The sequence below is a fragment of the Haliaeetus leucocephalus genome, unplaced genomic scaffold, assembly GCF_000737465.1.
Source record: "Haliaeetus leucocephalus isolate CR32 unplaced genomic scaffold, Haliaeetus_leucocephalus-4.0 Scaffold206, whole genome shotgun sequence".
In the NCBI taxonomy this organism is placed as follows: Eukaryota; Metazoa; Chordata; class Aves; order Accipitriformes; family Accipitridae; genus Haliaeetus; species Haliaeetus leucocephalus.
The window spans coordinates 1,515,396-1,541,463 of NW_010972642.1; the positions used below are offsets into that span (position 1 = coordinate 1,515,396).

At 39.8% G+C, this 26,068-nt stretch overlaps 1 protein-coding gene across 1 annotated transcript; it reads right to left on the minus strand.

The window, feature by feature from the left end:
* Window positions 1-8,492: 8,492 nt before the first annotated feature.
* On the minus strand, window positions 8,493-25,317 carry LOC104831016 (solute carrier organic anion transporter family member 1C1-like). The gene is made up of 14 exons (XM_010566330.1): window positions 25,186-25,317; window positions 22,699-22,840; window positions 21,376-21,452; window positions 19,956-20,065; window positions 19,278-19,444; window positions 19,065-19,163; window positions 17,471-17,699; window positions 16,403-16,593; window positions 15,686-15,881; window positions 14,412-14,574; window positions 12,865-13,049; window positions 11,548-11,612; window positions 9,584-9,701; window positions 8,493-8,709 (listed from the first exon to the last, which is right to left on the minus strand). Exons 1-14 carry the CDS (start codon window positions 25,315-25,317, stop codon window positions 8,493-8,495), a joined length of 2,091 nt encoding a protein of 696 aa, XP_010564632.1.
* Window positions 25,318-26,068: the final 751 nt, after the last annotated feature.

Below are 26,068 nucleotides of genomic sequence, written 5' to 3' on the forward strand. Positions count from 1 at the left end.
GGACCCCTCTGCACTAATATTAAAGTGGTCTGTAAGGGCAGAGACTGCTTTTTAGAGAAGGTAAATAATTTGTTTGTGTATGGCCGTGGATGTGGAGGGTGGAGAGTGGTCATGGGAAACACGCAAGCATGTTATATGTGTCCTAAGGTGTTTGTCCCTCTCTTTGGCCAGATTTGCGTTATGGACGGGGTGGACTCTTGAGCCCAAGTCCTGCCTAATGCACCAACAGCAACCTGCAGGAGATGGCAGCCCCTTAGCTTAGGTCTGAAAACACAGTGTTGCAGTTTCAGGTTAAGAAAGTCAGGACACAGTTTCTCCCTCGTGCAGTCAGGACATTTAAGCATCAAACAAATCCTGGGCATGGCACCCATGGCACAACCAAATGCAGCACAATGGAGTTATTGTGTGGGTTTGGACAGGCTGTGTGTTGCATGTGAGACCAAATTTAGATCTCCTCTGAGACCAGCCATGGTGTCACTGCACTTACTTATGGTCCCAGTTTAGTTCCTGGGACTTGTCCCTTCTCCATGGGATGAGCTGCTTGAGCCAGGGGTTGACTTCCACCAGTGTAGGTGGAACAAAGGATCCACCCAGAAAGACTGGAAAGCCCAAGAGGTTGAAGCTGATGGTTAAGAACTTCCTATGCAGCCGCTGACCCATGCCCCGTGCTGGAAGAGCTCCTGCCTGGCCCACCCATTGGATGCAGACTGCTTTTTGGGTGTCTCTGATACATAGCCTAGTGGTTGTGGTGTGGGACTGGAAGCAGAAAGCCTGGGATTGATTTCCAATGGGATGGAAGTGCTGTGGTTTTCCTTGGGTCTTCTAAAGGTGCTGTAAAGTGATTACCACATTTAGTGAAAAAAAAAAAATAAAATAATAGTAGTAACTCCTGAGTGATCAAGACTACCAGGCAGCATCAGGCCATCAGATTTCAGTAGATCAGTGGAATGAAATTAAAAGAGAAGCTATACAGAAGTTGTTGTAAGGGAAATACAGGTGGAGACTAAGTATTCTTATGGAATCCTAAGATTTGGTCAGAGTAAGACTTACGTGATGGAGGGGAAAAAATCTGACAAGTATTTCTAAAATTATTGTAACAGATCCGCATCTTAAACCAGAGACCTTCTGAGTCAGTGACTGTCATACCTAAATAATTCATCTCCTCATCCATGCTACACTATAAGGCATTTATATAAAAATGCAGCATTTTCTTCTCCTCCAAAATCACCATGTAAGAAATCATCGGAGGAATTTCATGTTTCTCAGTAGGACATATTGCTGCATAAATGAACAAATGCTCTTCCTGTTATCTGCAAAAATAGTACATGAATGAATTAATCTCATTTGAACGTATATTTATTTTATTATCATCTCATCGATGGAACACTGATTTTTTTGTATGAGCTCATATCTCTAAAATTAGTATTATACTAGATCTCAGACTTGGATGTCTTATACACCTACTGAGTTCTGCCACTCCTGTAGCTCAGATGGCGTTTTCACAGGTGAGGTATTAATGCAGTTTCAGATGGGACCAGAAGGCATCCTGCAATAATACCCTGCTTTTAGGTGGTTCAATATACCTTCAGCCATGGCTGTTGAGCTTCTCTACAGAGGCTCCATATGCAACCGTGTGGGAGAGAGACGTGGCTTGTCCCCGGCAGCTGCTGGTGGCCCTACTCACTGCGTCCCTCAGGATGTGTCTCCCTGATAACAGAAGTGGGTTGCTAGCCTGGCTCGCTCACACGGGGAGGTTGGAGCCTGATGTCCCACTGTGAGGTGGCCGGACAGGGAGCGTTCATTCATAATGAACAGTGGGAGAGCACAGCTCTGCCCGAACGTGCAGGTCCTCTTCTCTGCATCCCATGGGCTGCTCGGGCCAGCAGCCTCCCTGCCACAGCTGTGAGTCACAGCTTGAGCTGGTTATATCTGCACGGCCTTCAGAGCATAGCTTCAGGTGAGCTGGCTCCATCTCTGCTGAAAGCCAGACACCCTTGACCTCTCCTTAGGCTAGAGCAAGGGCCGGTATATGTTAGCAATGTATATAATCATAGAGTTTGTGCTTGAGTCCTGACTTAACCTGGCAGGACCAAGGAAACCTGAAATATTACTCCAGTATTAATAACAGGTTATAGTAATAATAATGATGATGTGACCTGAAATATCTAAGAGCTCCTCATGGGTCTTATGTATTGATTGCTTCAAACTTTTTTTAAAGCTGCAGGTGCATGGATGAGAAATCAGTCTCCCAAGCATAACAGATAGATAGATTTTTACATAGAATTCTACTCTTCATAGCCAGCGGAAGGTATGACTCATACAAGATTATAATGGCCAATTATAATATTATATCAGTTGGAGAATGGCTCATTGGGATACCTGCTTTGCAAAGAGGAACACATCAGCACATGAATAAAATTGCAACTGAAGAGAAGAATTGATTAAATATGGTTTTAGGAGAGTGTGAAGAAGTTTTCTATCAATACTTAAAAGTGTTGATCTGCATATTCAAAAGACAATAATGAGTTTAGAGGGAGAGTTCCATTTTGGGGTGCCCTATTTTAGGCAATTTAGGTAACAATTTTGAGTTTAAAGGCATTAGTACTTAGCATTCTCCAAAAATCTAGTACTGGGCTCACTGAATAATACATTTCTTAAAAAAAATCAGGACATCTCAAAAACATTTGAAGTTATAATTTGTAGGAATTTTTTTAAGTGTCATTTCAGAGCCAGCACACAAACAGGTTCAACCTCTCTGAAGATAATGGCTGTTTACCAATCCCTGACTGGCTTTAGCCTGCAAATACATGCCCTGATTTTTGATCAGTAAAATGGCTAGATCATGATGTTATAATCCAGCAATATAGAAAAAAAGAGGACTTTTAAACTGCAGTCAAAGGTATGATCACAGCTGAGTGAACTTAACCTACTGAATCCAGCTGCCACCTCTTACAGTGGTGAAGAAGACACTTCTGCTCAGGCTGTACAAACCCACTACAGTTTCTGGGGAAGTGTTTGGACTGAAAGCCAAAACCCTGTCCTGAAAGCTGGAAGGCAAAGATCTGTTCAAAACTACTGTCATTCAAAGCTAAACAAATTAAAGTTAAACTTCCAGTGGCAGGGCTGTTATCTCCAGGCAAAAATTACTCTTGGGTTAAGAAATGAAAAGGTGGGGACTTCAGATAAAATCATGTTTCCAAAACACTTATAAGCTACAATATCCTTTCCAGACATGGAAAGCTCATCCAAGGAGCAACTTAATAACTGTTAATGAAGAACATAACGTTCTAGCTTTTAAGGCTATATCTTTTTAGAATAGGAAATATCTCCTGAAGCACTTCCTTTCAGCTATGCTTAATGTGATCCAAGTCATTGAAATGGAAGTTTTCAAAGCACTTACACAGTCCTGTTTCATTACTGAATGTGAGTTAAGCTTTTGGGAGTTTGCATCCGTTGGGATGCCATTATAAAGAAATCTGAAAGACAGAATTTTGACTTAGAAGTTTGGCTTATAAGTGCTTTGGAAAATGCTATTTTATCTATGATTCCCAAGCTTGCATTTCTTGGCCAAAGAAATAAGGCTGTAACAAAGCAAGGAAGTGAATGTAGACATCCCAAATGCCAAGGTAGTCTGTTCGACTTCAGTGTGTCAAAAAATGGCTACCTTGAATTCATGTGTGAGGGTAACAGATTATCTAGTGAATTTTGGGGAGGTAAAGAACACTCCTCATGTCAGACCATTCATTTGCTTATGTGTAATATAATAGTTATTTCCAGCTCAGTTTTCCTCCATTCTCCTCTAACTACATAGCGCCGATGAAGACTGATCTAAGATCTGAAGATACTAGTGGGAACTGTAATGGAAATACCATGATTTCCATTTGTTTCTGTAGATCCCAGAAGACACTACCTAAGAGAAAAACTGAAGAAACAGAAAGGAACAAAAATAGCTAGTGCTGGTCATTGAGCTGTCATTGTAGAAGGTAAGTAAGTTGCGGCAACTTGGAAAGAGGTGACAGCAAGTAGGAGAATAACTCCTTAACATGATTTTCTCTTTCTTCAACTTGAAACTGCACAGTGCAGGGATTGACTCCTGCATCAACACAAACAATCCTAGCCTTGCACGCAGACCCTACCCAGAGGTCGCCTGGATCAACTGGGCTGGATTATTTGCAGATTTGCTTTGTTAATGGCAGAAGTTGGACCAGACAATTCAGTCTGGTTACTGTAACCAATCCTATTCCCTGTATTCTCATGTCTTTTTTCTTTTCCCTCTTAATTCAATTTTCAGAATAACACTTAAAAGCTGTTGTCTTGCAAAGATTTCCTGTATGTACTATCTGCACTGTATTATGACAACTGTTTTCACCAATTAATTCAGCCAGTTTAGGAGATAAAATAATTTAGGTAGTACATTGATTTGACATGTTTTTATTCTGATTTTGTATGTTTGCCCATCCATCCATCCATGAGTACCTGCTGCTAAGGCACTTTTGTCTTGCAATTTTACATTTGTTGAAACCTTCAGTCCTCTTGAAGCTTTTGGGGAACAACAAGAGTCTAATTGGTCAATGCATTGTCTGCTGTTGCTTTCCAATGAGTGCCAATGTTGGCATTTATTGCAAGTTCAAATTGACTATAAGCTAGCAAAGTGCATCCCTTGTTTAGTAGCATCATCAATATAGAGGTAATGACAACTCACCCAATGGCAGGTCTTCTAGTCCTGCTAATGTTTGGATGACCTTAAGAACTAGCTGTTGAATTTCTTATAGCCCTGGAGGATTTGTCGAACAGAGCTGGAATAAGGGCAGTTATGAGACCTGGATGGCAAAAACATTTCTTACCCTCCATAATGCTTCTTTTCAAGCAACTCAATGCATTCCTAAAGTCAATGAAAACAACAAACAACTTTAAGTCCCATGTATTAAAATGAGGATTAAAAAAAGACTGGTGGGCTGAAATTAATGATGATTCAGAAATGAGTCAGCTATTGAACTCTCCTTCAAAATATGTTTTCAAGAAGAAAAAAAATAGAATAGTACGAATAATTGGAGACTAAGAAGCTTTTGCAAGTAAATACTTGCAGGTACTTAGTGTGTGTGGAAGTAAGAAATTCCAGAAAGCATGCACGAGAAGGTACACTAAGAAAACTAACTAGTGCTCTTACTGGCCACTAGCAACCATCTTTTAAAAATAATGAGTAACTGCTAAGATTCTGGATGAATGTAGCAAACAATTTGACATTCACTTTTTGAAAGACTTGAGAGATCTGACTGCATTGAGACATTTACCCTTGAAGTGAGTAGAACACATCAGTGGTCCATCCCTGGTCAGGTCTGTGACCCTAATCCAAGAGGGCACTCAGGGTGGGCTTGCACAGTCCTGTAGAGTGTCCCTTGTGTTTTCACGTTACTCCAGAATATTTCACACTGGTACATTAATTAATGGTATTTTTTTTAATTTTATTAGAAATTTTATTAGAAAAGAAAATTCATATGTTTAAAACTAAAAGTCATGAGCTGATGTTATGCTGCATTGGATAAAATGGATGACAGACAGCCATTTTGTGAAGAAATCTTTTATAAATTCTGAAATTAAAAAAAAAGAGCTAATCTTTAACACTGTTTCAGTTGAGCACTAATGAGCCCACATGCCAGCTTGGACATGTAAGTGAAGTTATTCACAGTGGGTGGATTTGCACCAATAGATAACCTGTCACCAAAATAAAATTGACAAGATTAAGTTTTTGTCTTTGTTTTGTGTCATATTTCTGCGATGTACTTTATTGCCTGTAGATCCTGCTCCAGAATAAAACTACGATAATGTCCATGGGGTAGCATATACTACATAAAAGCTGAATGATCAATGCTTTGCATTGATTCAGACATAAAGCTCATGACACCACACACAGCCTTGGAAAACCACTTCTTTTATGTGTTTCAGCTTTTGTCTTGAAAAGGAGACATTCACCCAAAAGCACGTTAAGCCAAGCATGCTTATCTCCAGAAGTATTTCTATACTGATTCTGGAAATCAGGTACTTATTAATAAGTGGGAAAGATTCAATATAGTTACTTCCCTGTGCACTATCAGAAAAGACAAAAATAATTCCCTGGCCTGCTTTAGGCACAGAAAGTAGCAAGACAGGAAAAGGCTTTTCTTCTTTTTGCACTTTTTTTCTCTCACCCATGGTGCACAGCACTGAACACAGTAAATTTATTTTGCAGTTCATAACATGTCAGCTTTGCTGTGTTTCTTTTAGCAGGGGAAGATAATTTCTTAAACTTTTAATCAAATTTTTGATTTGCTCCTGCTCTCCCAGAGCTCATAATGCAAATGCTTTCAGCTTTTCTATTTCTTTGCTTGCATCCGTTCTACTTTGAAAGAGCATTATATATAATTTTGCTCCCTTTTCATGCTCTTTTATGAAACTCAGAGCTTAATGTTTGCAGGAAACTTATGCTGCTGGTAAGCTTTCATTCTGGAAACACAGGGAGGTGTCTGCTTGACAGTTACCTGTACTGCTGCTGAGGCCATCTCTGCAGGGGTCTCACCTGGCCTGGCTTGGGCCAAATCGGCAATTTGAAAAGGCATTTTGAATGTGAAAGATAAAACCTTTTTTCTTACACTCTCTGCCAGGAAACCCCACCTATTCAGGAAAAAAAACAACCCCAAACCACAGAGAGAAAACCAAGTGCCTCCTCACCCCACCCAAATTGTTGCAACAACTTCCAGTTTTGTGAATTGTAAACTATGCCTCTCTGGGTTTAGAGGCATTGCTCCCAATGTTCAAAATTTCAGTGTGTAAAGGGAGGCACCTGAATAAAATCAGCCTGCCTTTCCAAGGAGTTAAGCAAAAGTTGTGATGGGTATATTTACAGCAGTGGATAAAAGAGTAGATGTAGGCATTTAATTTTACTTAATTATTGTGTAAAAATTGCGGCTGCAGTGACAGATTATTGCTGAAACACATTCATGCACATCTTTCCACCGAGTAATTGTTCTCCCCTCAAAAACAACAATGAAAAAAAATCTAAGCTTTCCCTGCAAAAACTCACTCCTGAGTTCAGTAGTTCAATAAGGTGGTTCGTTCCTTTAGGTCCCACAGGTCATTCCTATGGCTGTATCTGGATAGGTCAAAACATTTGCAAATGCAATTGTAAGACAAGACCAAGAAAGAGTCATATCAGTTTTGCTAGATGGAGAATCTCTGCCTTCAGTAAATATCACTTCATCTGGGAAAAAAAAAAAATCCTGTCTTTACCCTTCAGCTGCTGCAATCACTGCTAAGTGACTGTCATGACAGACAACGCTTATTTCAGAACAACTCAGCGTTTTGCTCGAACATGTCTATTAACTATATCCCACTAAGCCTTGAGCATCTATTTTAAAATATCAACTGGAGAATTCAATCACTGTTGTGAAATGGTACACAACTACACATGTCTTTATTTAAAGTAACAACAGTTGTCAATCTCCGAGTGGCACATATGTGATAAACACAAACCAACATATACACAAAAGCAGCTTTGAATATATGAGCTAAAGGCTTGAGCTGAGAAAGTTTTAAGGTGCATGAAAACACAGATGAGTGTTTTGCCTGCCTGATGATGAACTTCTCCCAGAACAATAAAGACTGAACACGACAAATATGTAGAGTATTTGCAGCAGTCCTAGGGGTAATGTTATTGTTTGAGTGTCCTCTGCTGGACAGTACATGGCACAGCAATAAACCCACCTGCATATGTTGGATGGATTTTGCTTAGAAAACATCATCACTACAAAATTCAGAATATTTCTTATGTTTCATAGTCACTTAACTAAAAAAAAAAGGTTTTAATGAAATGCTACAATGCTGAGATTTTAAAAAACAATTATTTCCTTTATGGCAACCTATTTGTAATGTTAAGTAGGCATAAAATTTTCAGCTGAGCTAAGATAAAATGCTTTTTGGAAAAATACTGATTTTGTCAATTTTGCGATGGAAAATTGTTACAATGATTCGTTTAGATAAGGTGAAAGTGTTTTGCTTAAAGGCTTTGGCTTTACTGTGAATTCTGATTGAATTTGATGAAATCAGAAAGCTACTTTTAGCCTTGAGCTTGTCATTCCTGTGACAGTCTACTGCATGAATCTGTGTACAGGATCAACATCACATTTTGCGGGCCTTTGGCATGTGGCTGTTCTGCCAGCCATCATCTCTGACCCTTTAAAAATTGCAGACTGGCTCTATTGGAAATGCCAAGAGAGGTTTTCTTTTATTGAGAATTCGGTTCAGTTCACGTAACTTGTTCTGTCTGTTATTTGTAACCAGGTACATGTAAGGCACTTCCATACTTGTATGTTAGTTTTTCTGGTTGTTGATCACAGGTTTGCTATTAGTTTTACTTTCTGACCAGTGTTATTTTTTATTATTTAGTTACTCATAAGATTGTGAAAGTTGTTTCTAAAAGAAGCTGTCCTGATTCATGTGACACTGGTCTAAATGGCTTTCTAAATACATGATTCATTCTCTGTATCACAAGAACCTGGCAAACGTTCTTTGGTCTTGCAATTATCTTCTTTATTCATAGGAGCATCTTCTCTTCCTCCATTCTCTATAGGCCTGGAGTTCTTATTTTGAAAGTGTTTCTTTACCAATATAAAAAACAAGATAGCAATCAAGTAGGAAGGACCTCTTAACACCGCTGATAAACCAAAGTAGACATACCTGTGGGATAGAGCATAGAAGATTTCAAAGGCACTGAAGAAAATCACTTTAATGGTTTTTAAGGATCACATATATACAAAAAAAAGCTTAGGGGAAAACATTGAAATTCATTCTTTGTGAATGGTACCACAAACTGGACATTTTTGCTTGCAAAAACTTCCATTGAACAATTGATAATAATCTTTCTGCTTATGAAGGCAGTTGCAAAGCAAAACTTCCATCATCTTCCCTTTGTTTCTGAAGATTTTTGGATCCCTTTAAGGCCTTAGACTTTCTAGGGCTAGAAATATATTTAGATTGCCAGGGTGGGCTATTATATGTAAAAATAAAAAAACACATCTAAGTGGCCAAGGTTTAGGTGAAACTGAGAAAAATCTCTGGAATATTCCTCCCGGAGACTGATAATGTTTGTGTTTAACCAATACCTTTAGCTGCTCAGTATGATTTTCTTTCATTTGTTTTTCTCTCAAATGTCACCAATGCACAAAGTTAACATTCTTACCAGTATGAACAAACTACCTGCAAATAAGGTAAATTTGGGTAACTTTCCTCTTGACGGTAAATTATACAATCCTAGGTCTTTTAAATTGACTCATAGCATATTAAAAATACATAATTATTTCCAGAAATCTCTGCCATTGATATTAAATTATTTTTGCACAACATAAAGGATGACTAAAACCCTAAGAGTTTAAGATTTGATCTTAAGATTCCTCAATTTCAGGAATTATGGACTTACCTAAATGTGAGTCCAGAGTGAGTATTTAACCATAATTTTTGATCAGTGGCCTCATGAATACAGCATAACAGAACAAAGCACGTCTATCTGTAGAGAGGAAATGCGTGAGGCTTTTTTGTGCCCTAATTTGCCTACCTGTATGCATTGGAGTCGTACAGCCTGCAAGCCCCTCGCTGCCCACAGCTTGTGCTTCCCCATTTCAAGCACGTCTTGTCGATCAGTGCACCAAAATAAACCGGTGCTGGAATTCCAGCTGCAAGGAAACAAGCAAAAAATGTCACAAGATATCACAGGAAAAGACATCTTTTTAGAAATGACCTTTATATTTTCTTAGTGGCAAGTTACATGCTGCAACAGCAGCAATAGGTGGGTTGGACTATGGAGAGTTTTTCCTTTCCTTTATCAGAGTAACTCTAAGCTGGGACACCCTCTCCATGCCCTGGGGATGATCAGTCCCCAGGAAATGTGGTCGGATGGCTTGTAGTCATGCACATTGGTTTCTCAAACTGGTTTCCAGTGCATGCTCAGCTCTTGCAAGGGAGAGCTGGACTGGTTGTGCATTTGGAGCACTCAACTTGATGCATAGTTCCCACTTCTATGCGTAGCCTAAATTATCTACACTGGCTGATAGTCCCTTCTGCCTGAATGAGGGTAAAGCAGTTGAAATCCTTAGTGTGACTTGCCCAGATATGAGCTTACACTTTACTGCAAAACATGGCAGACATGGGACAAAATCCTAACCTTGCTAAAGTAAAGGCAAGTATTAACTTCAGAGGAATCCAGGTTTCAGCATGTACAGGACCATGTTTCACATTATCTTCGTTCCTACAGGAGCATCCTGCATTCTTATATAGGAAATAATTTATTTTGCAAAAAACAGGTATAGTCTTAGTCTGTTCTACTCTAGGGCTCCTGTGAGATTCTGAACTCAGTAATCTATCTATAAAGGCCTGTGTATTACAATCATCAGTGCTGTAGTCAGGGTACGAAGGGACAAATGCTCAGTTTGGAGGTTCCTTAGAGGAAGACAGGAGTACATCAGATTTGCTCTCTGAGTCACTGAAGAGAAATGCCAGCTTTTTTGAATCAGTGACAGTGGCTCTACCCCTTCTTGCAATGGAAGGAGCATGCTGGCTTAATGTGCTGAAGCAGAAGCCTATAGAAAGGGGGAAGTTCTTTTTTAGTAATGCTTTTTTTATTTCCTATGGCTGAAATTGCTCCAGGAATCCCCTTGGCATTGCTTGTCCTGAGAGCAGGGAGAGAAATTCTGCCCCTCCATTGTGTGATGAGAAAAGTAGAAGAGGACAAAGTGTGGATATACCTTCCTATCTCAAAATGTCCCATCACAATCCTGAGACTACAGACCTAACCTAGCTCTGATTGTAGACATTTTTAAGCAGCTGTTGAATTTTTAGGATTTATAGCAAACCCATGTGGCTAGTCTCTTTACACACATTTCTCTACATTTCTGAAATGCAGGTATTCCTATTCCATTGACAGAGTGATCAAAAGGCAACAGAGAGGTGTTTTCTTGCCTGCCTAGGCATCTTAATCAACCATCTCATTAGTAACTCTCAAACAAAAAGGGAGGGGAAAAGAGCATTGCAGCATGTTTAAAGGGACTTGAAATCTAAGCTGTCTACAAGGAAAGTGAATTTTCAACATGAAGAAAACACTCTACTATGAGCAGAGTCGTATTAGTGTTGAATGAAGTCCTACTAGAACATGTCTATTTGATTTTGCAGCATTCTATCTCAATAAGGCATTGGTTGAATCATAAGTTTGAAAGCTTGAAGTGTTGTTTAGAAACTCAAGATAATACTTCAATTTTTCTTAGAAAATCTTCCCATTTTGGAACACCAGGCTCCCAAAATGCAACAGTATTTAATCAGCAGGTCAAAGATTTTCAGACTTGTGTTAGCTGGTGTCCCAATAAACTCTTGATTGAATACTGGACCTTCAGAAAAAAGCAGGATCTTCAGGAACAGCCCAGGATCTAACAGCTATTTCAAGGATACATCTGGTTTACAAATGATAGTTGCATTGGTGTCATTTAAAGCCAAATGAGCAAGCACCTCAGTCAGAATGATTTCTCTTACCTAGCGTTCTCATAACCAGTGTGTATAGACCAACTGCAAGAGATTTCAACTCTGGCTGAACGCATCTGAAAGACAGACAGATAAGTATGAAGTATTTGCCTATCTAGTGCTTAGACATGCCTATTAAACTGCTGTTAATTACCGTAAATTTAATATTCCTAATGACAGAAAGCCACGCTTTGGAAGAACAGTCCTTCCTACATCTGCTGAAAACATGTTAAGTGGTATAAAGAAGGTGAATTAATCTATTGTTTTCCATCACATAGCTCCTGGGAAGTCCATTCACTAAGGACAATTAAAGAAGTGAAATTTTAAAGTCATGATCACGGTCCATTCTAATTTTATTGAAATGGGCTCTCTAACTCCCTTAACTCCCTGGCATACATTTTCCTCACTTGATGGGATATACCTTACTCACTTGATGGGAAATATCATATTGTCCTAAGACAAAAATGTTGCAAGTAGCTGCATTAGTAAGGCATCTTTCTGTTCTTGAATGACATTCCTCTGTATAACACCACTTCTTGAACTACACAAAGCTGTCTGGCAATATGCCCATCTGTTTCATGGGGAACCACACTACTAGCATCAGAAATGGGCACTGATCTTGAATCCATTATATATCCAGCCTCTGCCATCTCCTTACAAATATTAACATAGTCAACGCTCAGAAAGACGTCTCACAGAGATGAGGAAGGGAGGGGAGTTCGCATTCTGTTTTCCATGCTCATTTAGGATGATATGATGCCCTTAGGACTACCATTAAATTTACCATTAATGCATTTTTCTACTGAGTGAGCTTTCTCTTCAGATTACTGAAAAGTATGTGCTAATTTGTGTACGTGGTTCCAAATCACATCCTGGTACACCTGCACCTGTGTACCTCAACAGACATGAGCGTAGGAGCCTCAGACAGAGCCCTCAGATGTCCTGAATTTCCAGATATCTGATAAGCACAGTCTGTTAGGGCAACCCCACATCCAGAAATCCTGACAAATGCATGGCATTTTCAGAATCCATACAGCCAGAATATCCAAGCAGAGAAAGAGGATGTGTTCTGGAAAACCTGGGCGTATGACAGGCATAAGAGAAACCATTTTGCAGTAGTTGGCAGCAATGTACTAGAACCAACTTACAGACAGCAGCAAGGTAAGGTTTGATGCTAACAGCTACAAACAAATAACAAAACTCATTAAAGAAAGCATGTTATACTGCAAGAGAGGTTTTTTTTCCTAAGGGAAAGAGAGGAACCTAAACATAATTTTGATCCCCTCATTGGGAAGCCTCAACCTTTGGTACAGAGTTAGTTTTACTTACCTAAACATAATCATGTATGCTGGGGTGCCTCCCAAAGCGTAACAAAAGCCGCTCATGACTTGTATTACTGTATAGTAAACAAACCTCCTTGAACAATCTTCACTTTTTGGACATTGTCCCAAGGTGGCAGAGTTATTTCCTGTCCATGAACTGCTGGCTTCAAGACAGCTGCAGTTATGGAAGACCTGGAAGACATGAAGCGGATTTGATAGGGCACTGCTCATGCCATGGGGAATCCTGCCTTCGGACACAGGCAGAGCCTGAAGCCTTCCTAAGCATCCCATTCCTATCTTATTTGCCTTTCTTGAGGCAATGGACAGCATCTGCTTCTTTTCCAACCCTTTTTGGAAGATGCTCGGAGTACCTGCATGACCTCTGAGGCTGGCCTCAGCCTTTGTGTCCCTGGAGGGCAGTTGAAGTGGAAAAGTGAGGCTCAAGGAGCTGTGCCTTTGGCTGCTAGGTGACACCACCTGGTAGTTGATTTGTCTCTGTGAAAAGCACCTGGATCACTGGTCCCTCTCTGCTAACGCTCATCCATCAGAGGTACCTCACAGCTCTGAACAGCAGCTACCTGTCAAGACACAGCTCATGCAGACCCCTGAGATCAGCAGTGGGTGTGCTGATAGCTTAAGAGCAATAGCTTTTAGCCAGGGCTTCAGGGGCTTGAGGATGTGCTGAGGTAAGGGGACCTGTGAGCCACAAACCTTAACCTCTACAGAGACAGACTTACGTGGGAGGCAGTAGTCCTACTGTCACAGATGCTGCTGAGCCCTTCTCCCCTGTCTCCCACCTTAAGATTTTAAGCAAAGAATGTCTTTGGAGAAGATGACTGTACACAGCAGAGAGAAACCAGCCACAAATAAAAATCTGTTGGAGAGAAAAACTATTGGGGTGCAAGAGACAGCTCCAGACCATGTACCTTCTGTAGTGATCATCTGGCATCAGAAAACATGGGAATGACACAGTCCAAGGAAGGCTTATATCCATGGACTAGAGCTTCCTCTCTGGGACTCTGTGCATTATCCCCAGCACTCTGTGCTGAGCAGAAATTAGTCAGCCAGAAAAATTAGCGGTATCCTGCCATCCCAGAGTCTCACACTGAGGAACCAAGCTGCCTCCCCTCAAATCATTCTTCATACCTACACATTAATGGTCAGCATCAGGGAAGATACTACCCTATCTTAGTGTACTTCAACTGCTGGCTAAAACCTCAGGGCAGCCAAAATGAGTTTTATGAAATGCAAGCCATGGACAACCTTCAGGCAACATGTAACCACTTTGATCTGTTTGTTTTCCCCTCTTGCGTTCAATGTACAAAACATGAAAATCAATATCTACAACAAAGACCTAGGGTTTTTTGCTTAATGTGCTGTAACTCAAAGAATTCTCTATGTCTTCTGTGCTGTTTGTAGCCAGAAATCATAAATATTTTACTGACTGGTCCCCAGTAACTTTGTCTTTCCTTAAATGCACTATACTACTAAATCCCTGATGTTACATGGAAAATAAGCTAGTAGAAAACCTCAGAAACTGAAACAGAGTCTTACTGTATTCTTTCCATGTCCCACCGAAGTCGTGCACCCAGCTAGACATGCCGAAATGTATGTGAGTCCGTTGTCTCCACACACAGGATCCCACACGTTGGAGGCACATTTGCAGTTAGAGTGGCACCCAGAAAATACGGCATTTTCATGGTACGGAATGGGTTTGCTTGGAAGTTAAATTCAGACAGGTGTAAGAAATTTGTAATTCAGTGTTGAGGTCAGTGTAGTCCCTTCTGTGTGACAGTGTTGCTGTCCTGAAACCCACCTCATATGCCCAGGACATACACTTTCATAGCTGAGTCTCTACAGTATTGGTCTGTTTGTTTGAGATTCCATCCTACTTTCACTGATATTATTAAAGTGATTACTAGATTATAAAGAATTTTAAAAGAAATAAAAATGTTGCAACTCATTTTAGCTGGCAGGTGTAGAAAGAAAAGAAAAAGAAAAAGCTAAAAGGTTTTGAGAGGTCAGCTAGACTACCCCCTAACTGAACGGAGAGCTAGCAACAGTTGAGACAGTCTTATCAAGTACATCTTTAGCTGTTGGTAAAAATGCACCAATGATAGAAACTAGATTTCCTGGTCTCCACAGTAAAAAAATACTGCTCTCTTAAAGCCTAGCCTAACTCTTCCTAGAGGATATGGATAATGCAGTATTCCCTTCTACTTTCAGACATCCTTTGGGTATTGAGATCTGTAACAAGGAGTGATGTCTTCCCTTAGCTTCTCCTTTCTGGGTTAGTTAAGCTTATGTGCTTGCCATCTCTTTCATCTCAGTGCTTACTAAGCATATTCCCTGGTCCACCATTTGCATTCTTAGTGAAAACATTGCAGAGTATAGGACAAGCAACAATTAGTCCTTAGGTTCCAACAAATACAAACACCCTTGGCATCCTGCCTGTTGAGTTCCACATTTTCTGCTGTGAACCAGTATGGCTTGATAAATGAACCGTAGTGACAAATTATTGAACTGTGGGTAAGTCTTCAGGGAGATGCAGACAGGTTCACACTAGCCATGAGGTACTCTAAGCAGGCTGGATGTGAGGTAATGATGCAATTTTGCTAATATATTTCTAATTAATCTTTAACCAGTGTTGTGCTTTGGCAGGCTCACACTCTGCTGACCAACAAAACTATCACAATGACACGTGGTAGTGTTCACTTTCTCTTAAGCATTGCAAAAGCATGTTCCTCATTTAGCCTTGATGTCATTGTACAGTTTTTGAACTATTGCTGCCACAGAGAAAAACATACTCCTCTTCATTTTATACTCACCCTTCATAGGACACTGTAATTCCTGCCACTACATGGTTCTCACAGCCAACAAAGAATTGCAGGAGACTGAAGATGTAGGCCAAAAATGACATGGTAAATGCAAACTTGGTTGCTCCAATGATGCCCATTTTGTATTTTTTCATTATGAGCCCTCCTAGGAAAATCCCAACACCTACAGGAGGTAAGGATGTCAATCCTGAAAGAGATTATAGAAGGGGAATGTTAAAATAAAAGAGTCACAATGGGCTCAAGAGCCAAAGTCTGTCCTCAGGCTGATGTCCCTGGCAGCTTTATGTTCTGTTGTGAGGACTCTTAAGTGGCTTTGTGCTCAGCCCAATCCCTGGGTTGCATATACTATTTCTGAAGTGCCTAACCCTCAAACCCCACTTCCATCGCAAGGTGGTTGTCAGATGTTGCAGCAATTAAAACTCCCACTTCACATTTATTGCATATTTGGGGTGCCCTTGCTATAATATAATATAATATAATATAATATAATATAATATAATATAATATAATATAATATAAATAGTTTATTCTGGTCCCATAGGCACCAAAGCTATAGCTTGTATGCTGCCTTTATATAGTTCAAGTTCAGGAGAGACTGCCATTTACATCAGCCTGTTCTGCAAGGAATTCAGTCCCAGAAAAAGCATGCCAGAACTTATCCCCATGCGCTGTTTATAGCATAAGCAGTCATTACATGGTGTAACTCACCTATTAGAAAGTTAGATTTAGATGTAGATTGTCCATACTGCTGTTCCATGTACTTTGGTTTGTAAGTCAAGAAACCAATAAAGCTATTGAACTGTAACAGTGAGCAACACAAAAATGTAAAGTACATTCGATTACTCAATACTTTTTTCAGGGAGGTATAGAAATCTGAAAGAAAGGGATATATGAGTTGGCTTTGAAAGATGCATGGCATAATTACTGGTAAGCAATCAACAAAACTTAGGGCAAAATCCTTCTCTCAGCTGTCCAAGTGCAAGTCATACTGATCTTCATTTGCATGCAAGTATCTGAAAGCAAAATAATGTTCTTGAAAAACACCAGACGTTGAGATACAGGAAGAGACTCCTAAAAGAAGACGGAAGTATGGGTTAGGGCCTGGGTGCTCTAGTGAGATCTGCACATGAAGACTAAAAGGGCTCCACACAGCAAAAACTTCTTTCAGCTTAACATGAATATTATCACAGGTTCAAGGCTAAGTGAGAGCTACCTTTGTGGAGATGCCCAATGTCTTCCCCTGGGATCTGAACAGAGACAGGAGAATTTGACTAATGATGCAAAGCCATCTCTTCCCACCACTTTTCCACCCCTTTCTTAGCCTAAGTACTGCACAACCAGAGCTGATATTCAAGCCTGCTGTATTTTCCTCAGGCAGCAATGTGCTTCAGAGTCTCTGTGAGCTGTATAATGATCAGATGAATAACTTGGCTTTCCATATCACAAAAGGAGCCTTCTAATATTTTCTTTAGGTCCTGATACAGAAACAACTTTTCCACTGTTCAAATTTCTTCTAGCACAAAATTTTAGAGGTAGGTGCCACTCAGGCAATCATTGCAGGTGATGCATGCAGAACCTCACAGTCTTGAACAAGCTCTTTGACTTCTAATAATCTTTAGCAGACCCCTCCTTTCCTGGGGATAGCTAACTGGTTTAGACTGAAGTGCAGGGGAGGCAAAATATTTTGCAGAACTGTTACATTCCCAGTGTACGTTGTGCCTATTGCTTTTCACATTTATACAACATGCAAAACACTTGCCTTTCAGTATTACTGACCACTTCCTTGGCTTAGGTTTTGCAGGAGTAAGTTTCTTCCTTGTGGCACCCATGTTTTCCAAGAGACCATGAGAAGATTTGTCATTATTGGCTTCCTCCAGCTTTTTCAGACTCTTCGGTAGGAAGCAAAATGGAATAGCAGCTAGGAAACTGGTTACTCCACCTATTAAAAAACCAAGCCACCATGCACCCACCCAGCGGGAATCCTGCGGGGTGATAGTGATGCTTCCTAGAATTGAGGGAAACAGATACAAGTTACCTAAATGAAGAAGTTGAACCTTCCCACCCTTTATCTACTAAAATAGCTACATTTTACAACATCTGACTTTCAGTGTCAATGATAATCATCTAATGAGAGACTGTTCACGCAATGAAGGCATCAGGAATCATACCCTGAATGGTGATATGTTTCATCTGCCTTTCTACATCTTATGCTGACTGCTGTCTTGTGGCATATATGGCAACGCAGAGGTCCTTACCCAACACATAAGAAACCAAATGGGTGGCAGACAGACCCCAAGCGTGGAGTCCCTTTAGGGCTGATACATTTCTACTGAGACCATCCTCTGCTAACCTGAATTGTATAGGTTGCTATTAAGCATATAGGCATTCTCTGTGGCATCGGGGAGATTAGCCATGACTTTAAACTTTATATTGCAAGGAAGATGAGAGTAGTTGGTTATGTTTTTATGATTGTTACATGCAGGCATGTTTGGTGGTGGACCAACACTATAAGACTTTTCACTGCGTGACCAGAATTGGCTCACTGTCCTTATGCTTAAGTGAAATCAAACATTAGCTTAACAAAGGGCAAACACAAAATAGTTCATCTATCTAACTGCGGGATCCTGAAGATCTGAAAACTTCTCCGTCCTGCTAGTAAAACAGGGTCATCCACTGCTGCTGCTACAGTGGGTCTTTTCCTGAGCAAGACATCACCAGTCCATACTGCCTGACTCCCCGTCAGGCTGGTCCAGCAGCGGGGAGGTGGGCTGGCCAGGAAACACCACCTCAGAGATGGCTCCTGCCTCTTCCAGTGAAAGGGAACAGGATGAAGGACCGCGGCCACCACTTATGGGGATTGCTTTGCCCTCTCTGGCATTTTGCAGATGTGAACACATACATGTGTTTTCACCTGAATAAACAAGGCCTGGAAAAAAGTGTATAATGTACTGCAAACATTACATGAATTGTAAATAATGTAAAATTCTCAGTTGAAAGGGTGTGTAATCCACCAAAACTGTAAAACGGCTATGCTAGAAGAATCCTTTCACTAAGATCCCAGTTTAGTAAAACATCTCGGGTCTGTGAGAGTTCTTAGAACTAACTTTTAAAGTTAAACATGTATTTTAATCATTTAATCTTAAAACACAGTTCTAAAATATGTTCCCTGTCTAATTCTGCCTTTACCCTAAAATCTTCCAGTAATTTAATTAAATTGCAAAAAAGTATATAATAAAATTAATGAAATAAATATAAATGACATATAAATTATATTAACATAATTAATATCATAAAAACTTATGCAACTGTGTAGAGGAACCTGTTATGAACAAGTGTTAGCTTAATTTAATTTTTCCTCTGTTTTGCTTACCTAAATCCACAAATCCAATATCCACGTACAGTTTTGCACATAAAGATCCCAACAGGAAACCAAACATTGGGCCCATCATGGCTATTGTGTGCAAACATGCTGAAAATATAACGAAGCAGATACTAGTACATTTTAATGGCTGAACATTTTCTTCTGCAGAGGATCATTCACCTCATACTACAAATCTCTCAGTTTACTTCATGTTGAGATTACCTACATACACAGGAACATCCTCTTCTTTAGCAAAATCATCAAGATAAGAGATGCCCAATGGTGCTATTGGTGTCTCACCAATTCCACGTAACAAGTTTCCCAGGAAGATGTATATCCACATATATGATGATGGCTCCTTCTCACAGCCTGCAGGTGAGAGTTTACATCTTTGTAATAGAATAGTTGAATGGGAAACAGTGCAAATCACAGGGAATTCAGCACATAAAACGATTATAGTTTAGTATTTAAGGCATTAACAGCATTTTCCTTAGATCAATTAAAGGCCGTTGACCTCATTATACCTTATAATAATCTTTTAATAACACTTTCCTCCACCTCCACTGTATTCAGTTTCTAAAATACAGGTATCAGCCATGAGAAAAAATGCTCATGTAAAAAAAATGGCAGATTGACATTGTCATAAATATATTACCTGGCACGTAACATATATCTTTAACATGAGAATTTTGAGGTGTTTTCTGGGGCACAGCTTGCTTCTTTCTCTACTACCTACGTCCCATGCAAAGCAACATGTAAAACTGCTGTATTCCATATTGTAAGATAGATCATAGAAAACTCCATTTATTTCCAGTTAACTCTATGCACTTTCGTGTCCTGTATGCTATCTCTTGCACATCCCTAACTCCAGGTCCTGGGCAACTGAATCCCTTCGAACACCGTCTCAGCATCCCCTTCAGTGTTAGGGAGATCTTATTGTAATTTGGAAGTATGAACATAGGAAACGGGGGATCTGGATCCTTATAATTTGTGTTTGCTGGATGTTTCTTCTGCAAAAGAGATACACGAAGTGCATTTAAGTGTTGGTAGTGTTCCCAGACAGGCAGAGACTGAAGTTGGAAATATAACCGAGTGACTTGCATAGGCCAATGATTTACTGCACTTGCAACCAAGGATAAAACTAGCTCCTGTATTTGTACTTAGAATTATAGTTCCTTACCAGATTGGGAGACTTCCAACAAGGTTTTGTTCACACCTTGATGTAGGGAACAGGGATTTATGCTTGATGTTAAGTTGGCTGAAGGAGCTGTATGTGATGCTGTCTCATACTTATAACTGAAAACACACAATAGTAGGTTTAGAAGCAATGTGCACTAGGGAAATACTAGAGTAGTAGGGCAGGAACCACTTGACTGCTGTTTCTCTAAACAGAAAAGTATCTTTGTTTAAATATCAATACAAACTGCTACTGAAGGAGCAAAAAAGATTATTTAAGCACATTTGGAAAACCAAAACACTAAAATGAAGAACAAATAAAAGTTGGAATCATCTGTCTAAAAGACATAACATTTTAAGCTGGAAAATTCAAAAGGGCTTTTGAAAGTAACTCAGATAGGATTGAACTTTTGGTGTCAAAATTTGGGGTCGGGTCAGGTCCAAGTGAGCTCCCTATGCTGACCCCACAGTCAAGACGATAAAGAAGAATCTCTTGAGTGTGAGTGGAAGTCCCCTATATGTATTTTGGGGTGGTGGGGGAGTAGAGGAGTGAGGCGAAGCCATCCTCAGGTGGTACCTGTTTGCCTGCTAATTGGCATTGGCTTTAGAAAGAGCTGTTGTATAGTAGCGGGGGGATAAAGTTAGTGGCTAAAAGACACTCTTTAGCTGTATTTACAGGGAGCTGGGCAATGCTGCAGGGAGGCAGCTGAGCAGCTCATGTGCTGGTAGCTCTTCAGATGCTTTAGCATGATCCTCTTCCCAGATACGAGCCCTGCTGAGGTGCAAAGTACAATTAGCTTAAGCAGAACAACACGGTAAAGCACACATTCTGCTTCTAGGAACTGGGCTGGCTCTGTTAGACCAAGCAGGCTTATTTTTCAGGTTGAAACAAAGAGCATTTATCAGGAGATACAGTGCAGAACAATTTGCTCATAAAAATTCAGGCCCAGGTTCATGAGAAACTGTGAGTTTCCCAATGTAGGTGAGCAAGATACATAGTTTGGCCTAAGGAGTGGAAAATAAAAGTCTGATGCTAGTACAAGGTCCACTATCATAATAAAAAGCATTCCTCAGTTTTCTTTTTACAGTTGTATACCTAAAATTACTCTAATACATTTAAGAGAGCAACAGAAATATGTCTTACTCTATATGCTGTCACTGTATCAAAGCTATGGCTAGAAACATTATTGTGTATAAGCAACATGCGGTAATTCTTTGAGCCTGGAGAAGATGAATAAAAATTAGCTTAACCAGCCACAGAAAATCAGTTTAACCAGCCATGTGCATTTGGAACAGGAAAAAACCCTGGGGTCAGTTCTACCAGCACTGATCCATCTGCAGGCTCTGCGTGAAGCTGAGAGGCTGCTTTGTGTGAAGAGCAGCTGTTTGCCACAGGAGAGCAAAATGCATCATCTTACACAACAAGGCTCTGGTTTCTTCTTTCAAGGAGCAACATTTCTTCTAATGAGGATCTTTGTGGGTTGGTTTCTTCACAGAGTAAGCTCTGAATCCCTGATTTTACATGAGAGTTACCTGTTACTATAAAGTCAGTCAGGTAGAGATATCACTCAATATGAAGTTACCTGCTCAGAGCTTTGAGATCCTGTTGAAAACAGTACAAACTTATTCTGGAAATCACATACGTGAATTCTACATTCCTCATAATTTTATTCTGGTTCATAATGGTTTGGCTTTCCTGCTTATATGATCCAGACATCTCTGTTAGCAACCAATGATGCCACATTCTTAGGTTAACACTGATTTTCCCAATAAGGTGTTCTTACAGTTTGCCATTCAGGAATAGTAAATAATTCATTAAAGCAATAGCACCAGCATAGTAGCACAGATGAAGATTTTCAAAGAAAGAACAATATGTTTTGTTTGAAAATTGAATTTTCATAAGATTTTCATAGATGTTTCCTCCTGAAAAAATAAATTCTAATGATTTTGTAAAATAATTTCCTCCCTTGCCTCTTTTCTGAACAAGTCTGACTGAAAACTAAAGCACTGTGATTTTCCTATTTTTTGGGGAAGTTGAAATTTTACTTCAGAGGAGCCATAGTTTTCCAACCAGATCTAATGAACAGTGATGTGTGTGTCAAGCATGATTCATTGCACATCAAGGTGAGGCTCGATAGGCCTTTGGAAATCTAAGACTTAATATACACCAAGTTTCATTCAAAAACCAGAAAGCAGTATCCAATTCCAATGTTAGGTTACCCAAATAAATCTTAATTAGTACTTACTATCCCATGAAGAAATGAGGCATTGCTGTTAAAAGACTTCCCAAAGCCATAGTAAAGCATCCAACAGCTATTACTTTGGGCCTATGAAGTTTAGCTCCAAAGTAGCTTACAAATGCAATCACCAGCAAGTTTCCTGGAAGGTAATGAACGAAAATTAGTGCCTAGTGCTGTGCCTTGTATTTCTCTGAACAGTTTTCTGCATGTTATGGAATATCAATTACCCATCTCAAAGCTCCCGTCGATGAAACCAACAGTAGATGACGTCAGGTCAAACCTTCGTTCGATCTGAGTGATGGAACTTTTCATAATCGTGCCAGACAAAGTTTTACTCAAGTAGCTGAATGATAAAGCAGCAAGAAATGCCTGAGGAAAGATTAAGACAGAAAATGGGAGGTAGAGGCAGGGAAACTTGTCACAGAGGGATCAAATACATTTAAAACTGTGTGGAGCAATCGATCATCATCATGGTAGGTTTGTTACTCAAATTGCAGTGACAACATTGTGTGAATTTTCATGTACCCTAATGCTATGGAGCGCCAGGGTGGTCTCTCAGCAATGTCTGCTCCTGCTCTGGTTTTCCCTGCTGGAGAGGGCTGGTGCTAGGTGCTGCACTGAGGGCAGCTGCTTGCTTTAGGGTTCAGGTTTGCAATAGTTGTCTTAATGACCAGAAAGCCTGATCTTCCCTGCATTGCTGGCCAGAGGTGTTCCAAAGCAGAAAGTCTATGGACTGTGGAACTTAAATTTGCAAACAACTCACTGGGGACTACTTGTCTTACCTATATCCTGACATTAAATTTATTAAAAAGCTGAGGCCCCGTGTTGGGCAGCAAAAATGGTGGGATTTCTAGATGTTGCAGAAATGTAAAGTTTGCCAGAGGTAAAATACCTAATCAGGATAGATGTACTAATACTAGTCCAACCTAAAATTAATCTTAGCCCCAATTAACTTCTGCTTGGGTCACATGTCACTTATTTTAGGCCAGTTCATAACTGGTTCTAACTCAAATATATAGATAGCTATGGCTTCAAAACAAAGGCTTTATGCAAGTTTTTATGGTGTCCCAGTATCTGGAAGGTGGTACAGACTGGTTGAGTTCATGTCTGTCTCAGATGATATATTTTGAAATGTGTGGATCATGGCTATGTCGCCTGTATATCATACACCTCATAATGGAAAGCTTAATACTCTTTATAATTTTATAGTTGCTTCCATCAACACACATTGTGGCTTTTGCAAATAAAGATGTATTTGATAAAAAGTTAAACTAAGTTTGTTTAAATATTATCCAACTATTTCAACATAGTCTAAAAAACAAATAGACTTATTGCTCACTAGGTAAAAGTTCCGATACAACACAACATTGGGTAAGTAAATAAAAGTAAATATAGATTTAGACTTTGCAATACTATCTACTGTAAGGAATGAAGCCAATACTGGAAATAAAAGCTTGAAAATAGGTATATTTATTCTCTTTTTGTCTAAGAACAAAGAGAAAAATCTCACAAGTGTGGGCTTTGTCCTGACATGGTTTGTATTTCCTGATCTCAATTGTCAAAGAGTCTGTGAGAACCACCTTTCTTGTGCTATGCCAACAGTGCTTTCGGGGGGTTTGGCTGAAATCACAAACCCCTGATAATCATGAAAACACAAACAAAAATGACTTGGATATTTTGGGTTTGAAAATGCAATCCCCAGGTAAACCACAAGACATTTAACAGGAAGGTGAGGAAGAATAACAGTTTGTCTTTTAGTACCTCCAAGGTATTGTGTCTATTAAACTCTAATTGCCATAAAGTTAGACATAGATCCACAGTCGTGCAGCGTTGCCCACATACATGATGGCGAAGTTAGTCCTGCGAGTCTCCCAGAGAAATCAGATTCTATTTTTGCAGGTGTATATGGGTGGCAAATGTGAGTCATATAAAATAAAAAGATAGAACAACCTTTGCCTGATACTTGAGCCAAACTATTTTGGATGTTTGAGAAGCTTGCAATTACCTGTTTTTTTCCATTAATCTTTCATTTTACAGACCTTTTTATAGAAAGAAATGTGTCCCTGATTGTAACTCCATCAGGCCTATGGAATTTAACCCGAGATGAAGCTGGCTGAAGAGGTAGTCAAAACATAAACCCGAACACATCACTGTCAAAAGAAATCTTGCCCTTGTAGTATTTGCAGCTCAGCCAGAAGCAATAAACACCAAGGCTTTAACACAAAAGCAAAATTCTCATTAGTTTACTTGCTTTGTTCCGTCAATTCTTCTTGTGCATTCCTGAAAGCTTGGATGCTTGTGGGAATCAGTGGACTGTTTGACACACAGCCCTGGATTAGATAAAAGTCCTGGAATACAATTCACCTCACCTTATTTTGGGCCTACGAGAATGGGTGGTGATAGCAACCTGCAGACAACAGTGTATCATAGCCGTCTATTTTAGGATGCTTCAAGTCTTCCACTGGAGGTTGCTACCTCTCTCCAAAAAGGGGATCTACCTATGAGTAACTTGAGAGGAAATATGTTGAATCAGGGTTTTTTATTTTCTTTAGGACAAAGACAAGATCCAACCCTTCCTTGTACCTCCAGTGTGTATCCAGTTCCAGAAAAGGTAGAGGGAACAGGAATGAAGTAATTTGTCATGTCCTATCTTGAACAACATTTCTTAACATATGACAACGGTAATTTGTGGTGATATTGATAAGGCACCAAACCTTCAAGCCTGTGCAACAGGAAGTCTTCTTTTTGACCGGTAGATTTTTGTTTGCTTCATCATCCAAAAGCTGGGCAGGTTCTGCTTCCTGATTTGAGTCATCGACATTGCTGGATTCGGTTTCCACTGTCATGGTTGACTTCTTTACTGAGTGATCTGAACCCAAGAGAAAACAATAATAAATACAAAAGCAAATATGCCAAAATAGAGTTGCTTAAGGACCTTTCTGATTAAACAGTAGTTAACAGGAAAACATTGAGGTGTTGAAACTGAATCTTTTCATTGGAAAGGATTTGGCTCAATGACTTGGGTGTTTCAAAGTATATATTTGTTTAAATTTGAAGTATTTTGTTTTCACATCTTTCTTTTCAAGGGAAATGGTCTTCCCCCCCCCCCCTGCTCCCTACCGCCCCCCCCCCCCTTTTTTCAGTCTAGAATGACTTTTAATGCTAAAAAGACAATTTCCACAAAACAGTAAGAGACAAAGTCTCTGTCCAGAAATAAACTACAAGGGTCAACAAAACATCAGTGCTGAAGCACACAGAGCCCTAGTGAAGCTCTGAATTTGAGGCCACATGGCTTAGGACCCAGTCGTCCTTTTAGTAAGAAAAATCTCTGTAGTAACACTGTGCCATCCTACTTCTTCACACTGGCCTGTTGGAAACAATTGTTAATGACAAAATAATTGATTATTTTAGCTACCTGACCTTCTATAAGGAGATTATATGTTTTTTCTTCTTGCAATAGTATACAGGGCATCCTAATCTGCTCCTGTTTGCAGAGTGCTGTCTATATCCCCTGATGCATGAAATCATCTGCAACTCAGCAGTTCAGCAGCACTGCTCCAGTTCCCCTGGGAAAAGAACACCCTGTAGCCACAGAGG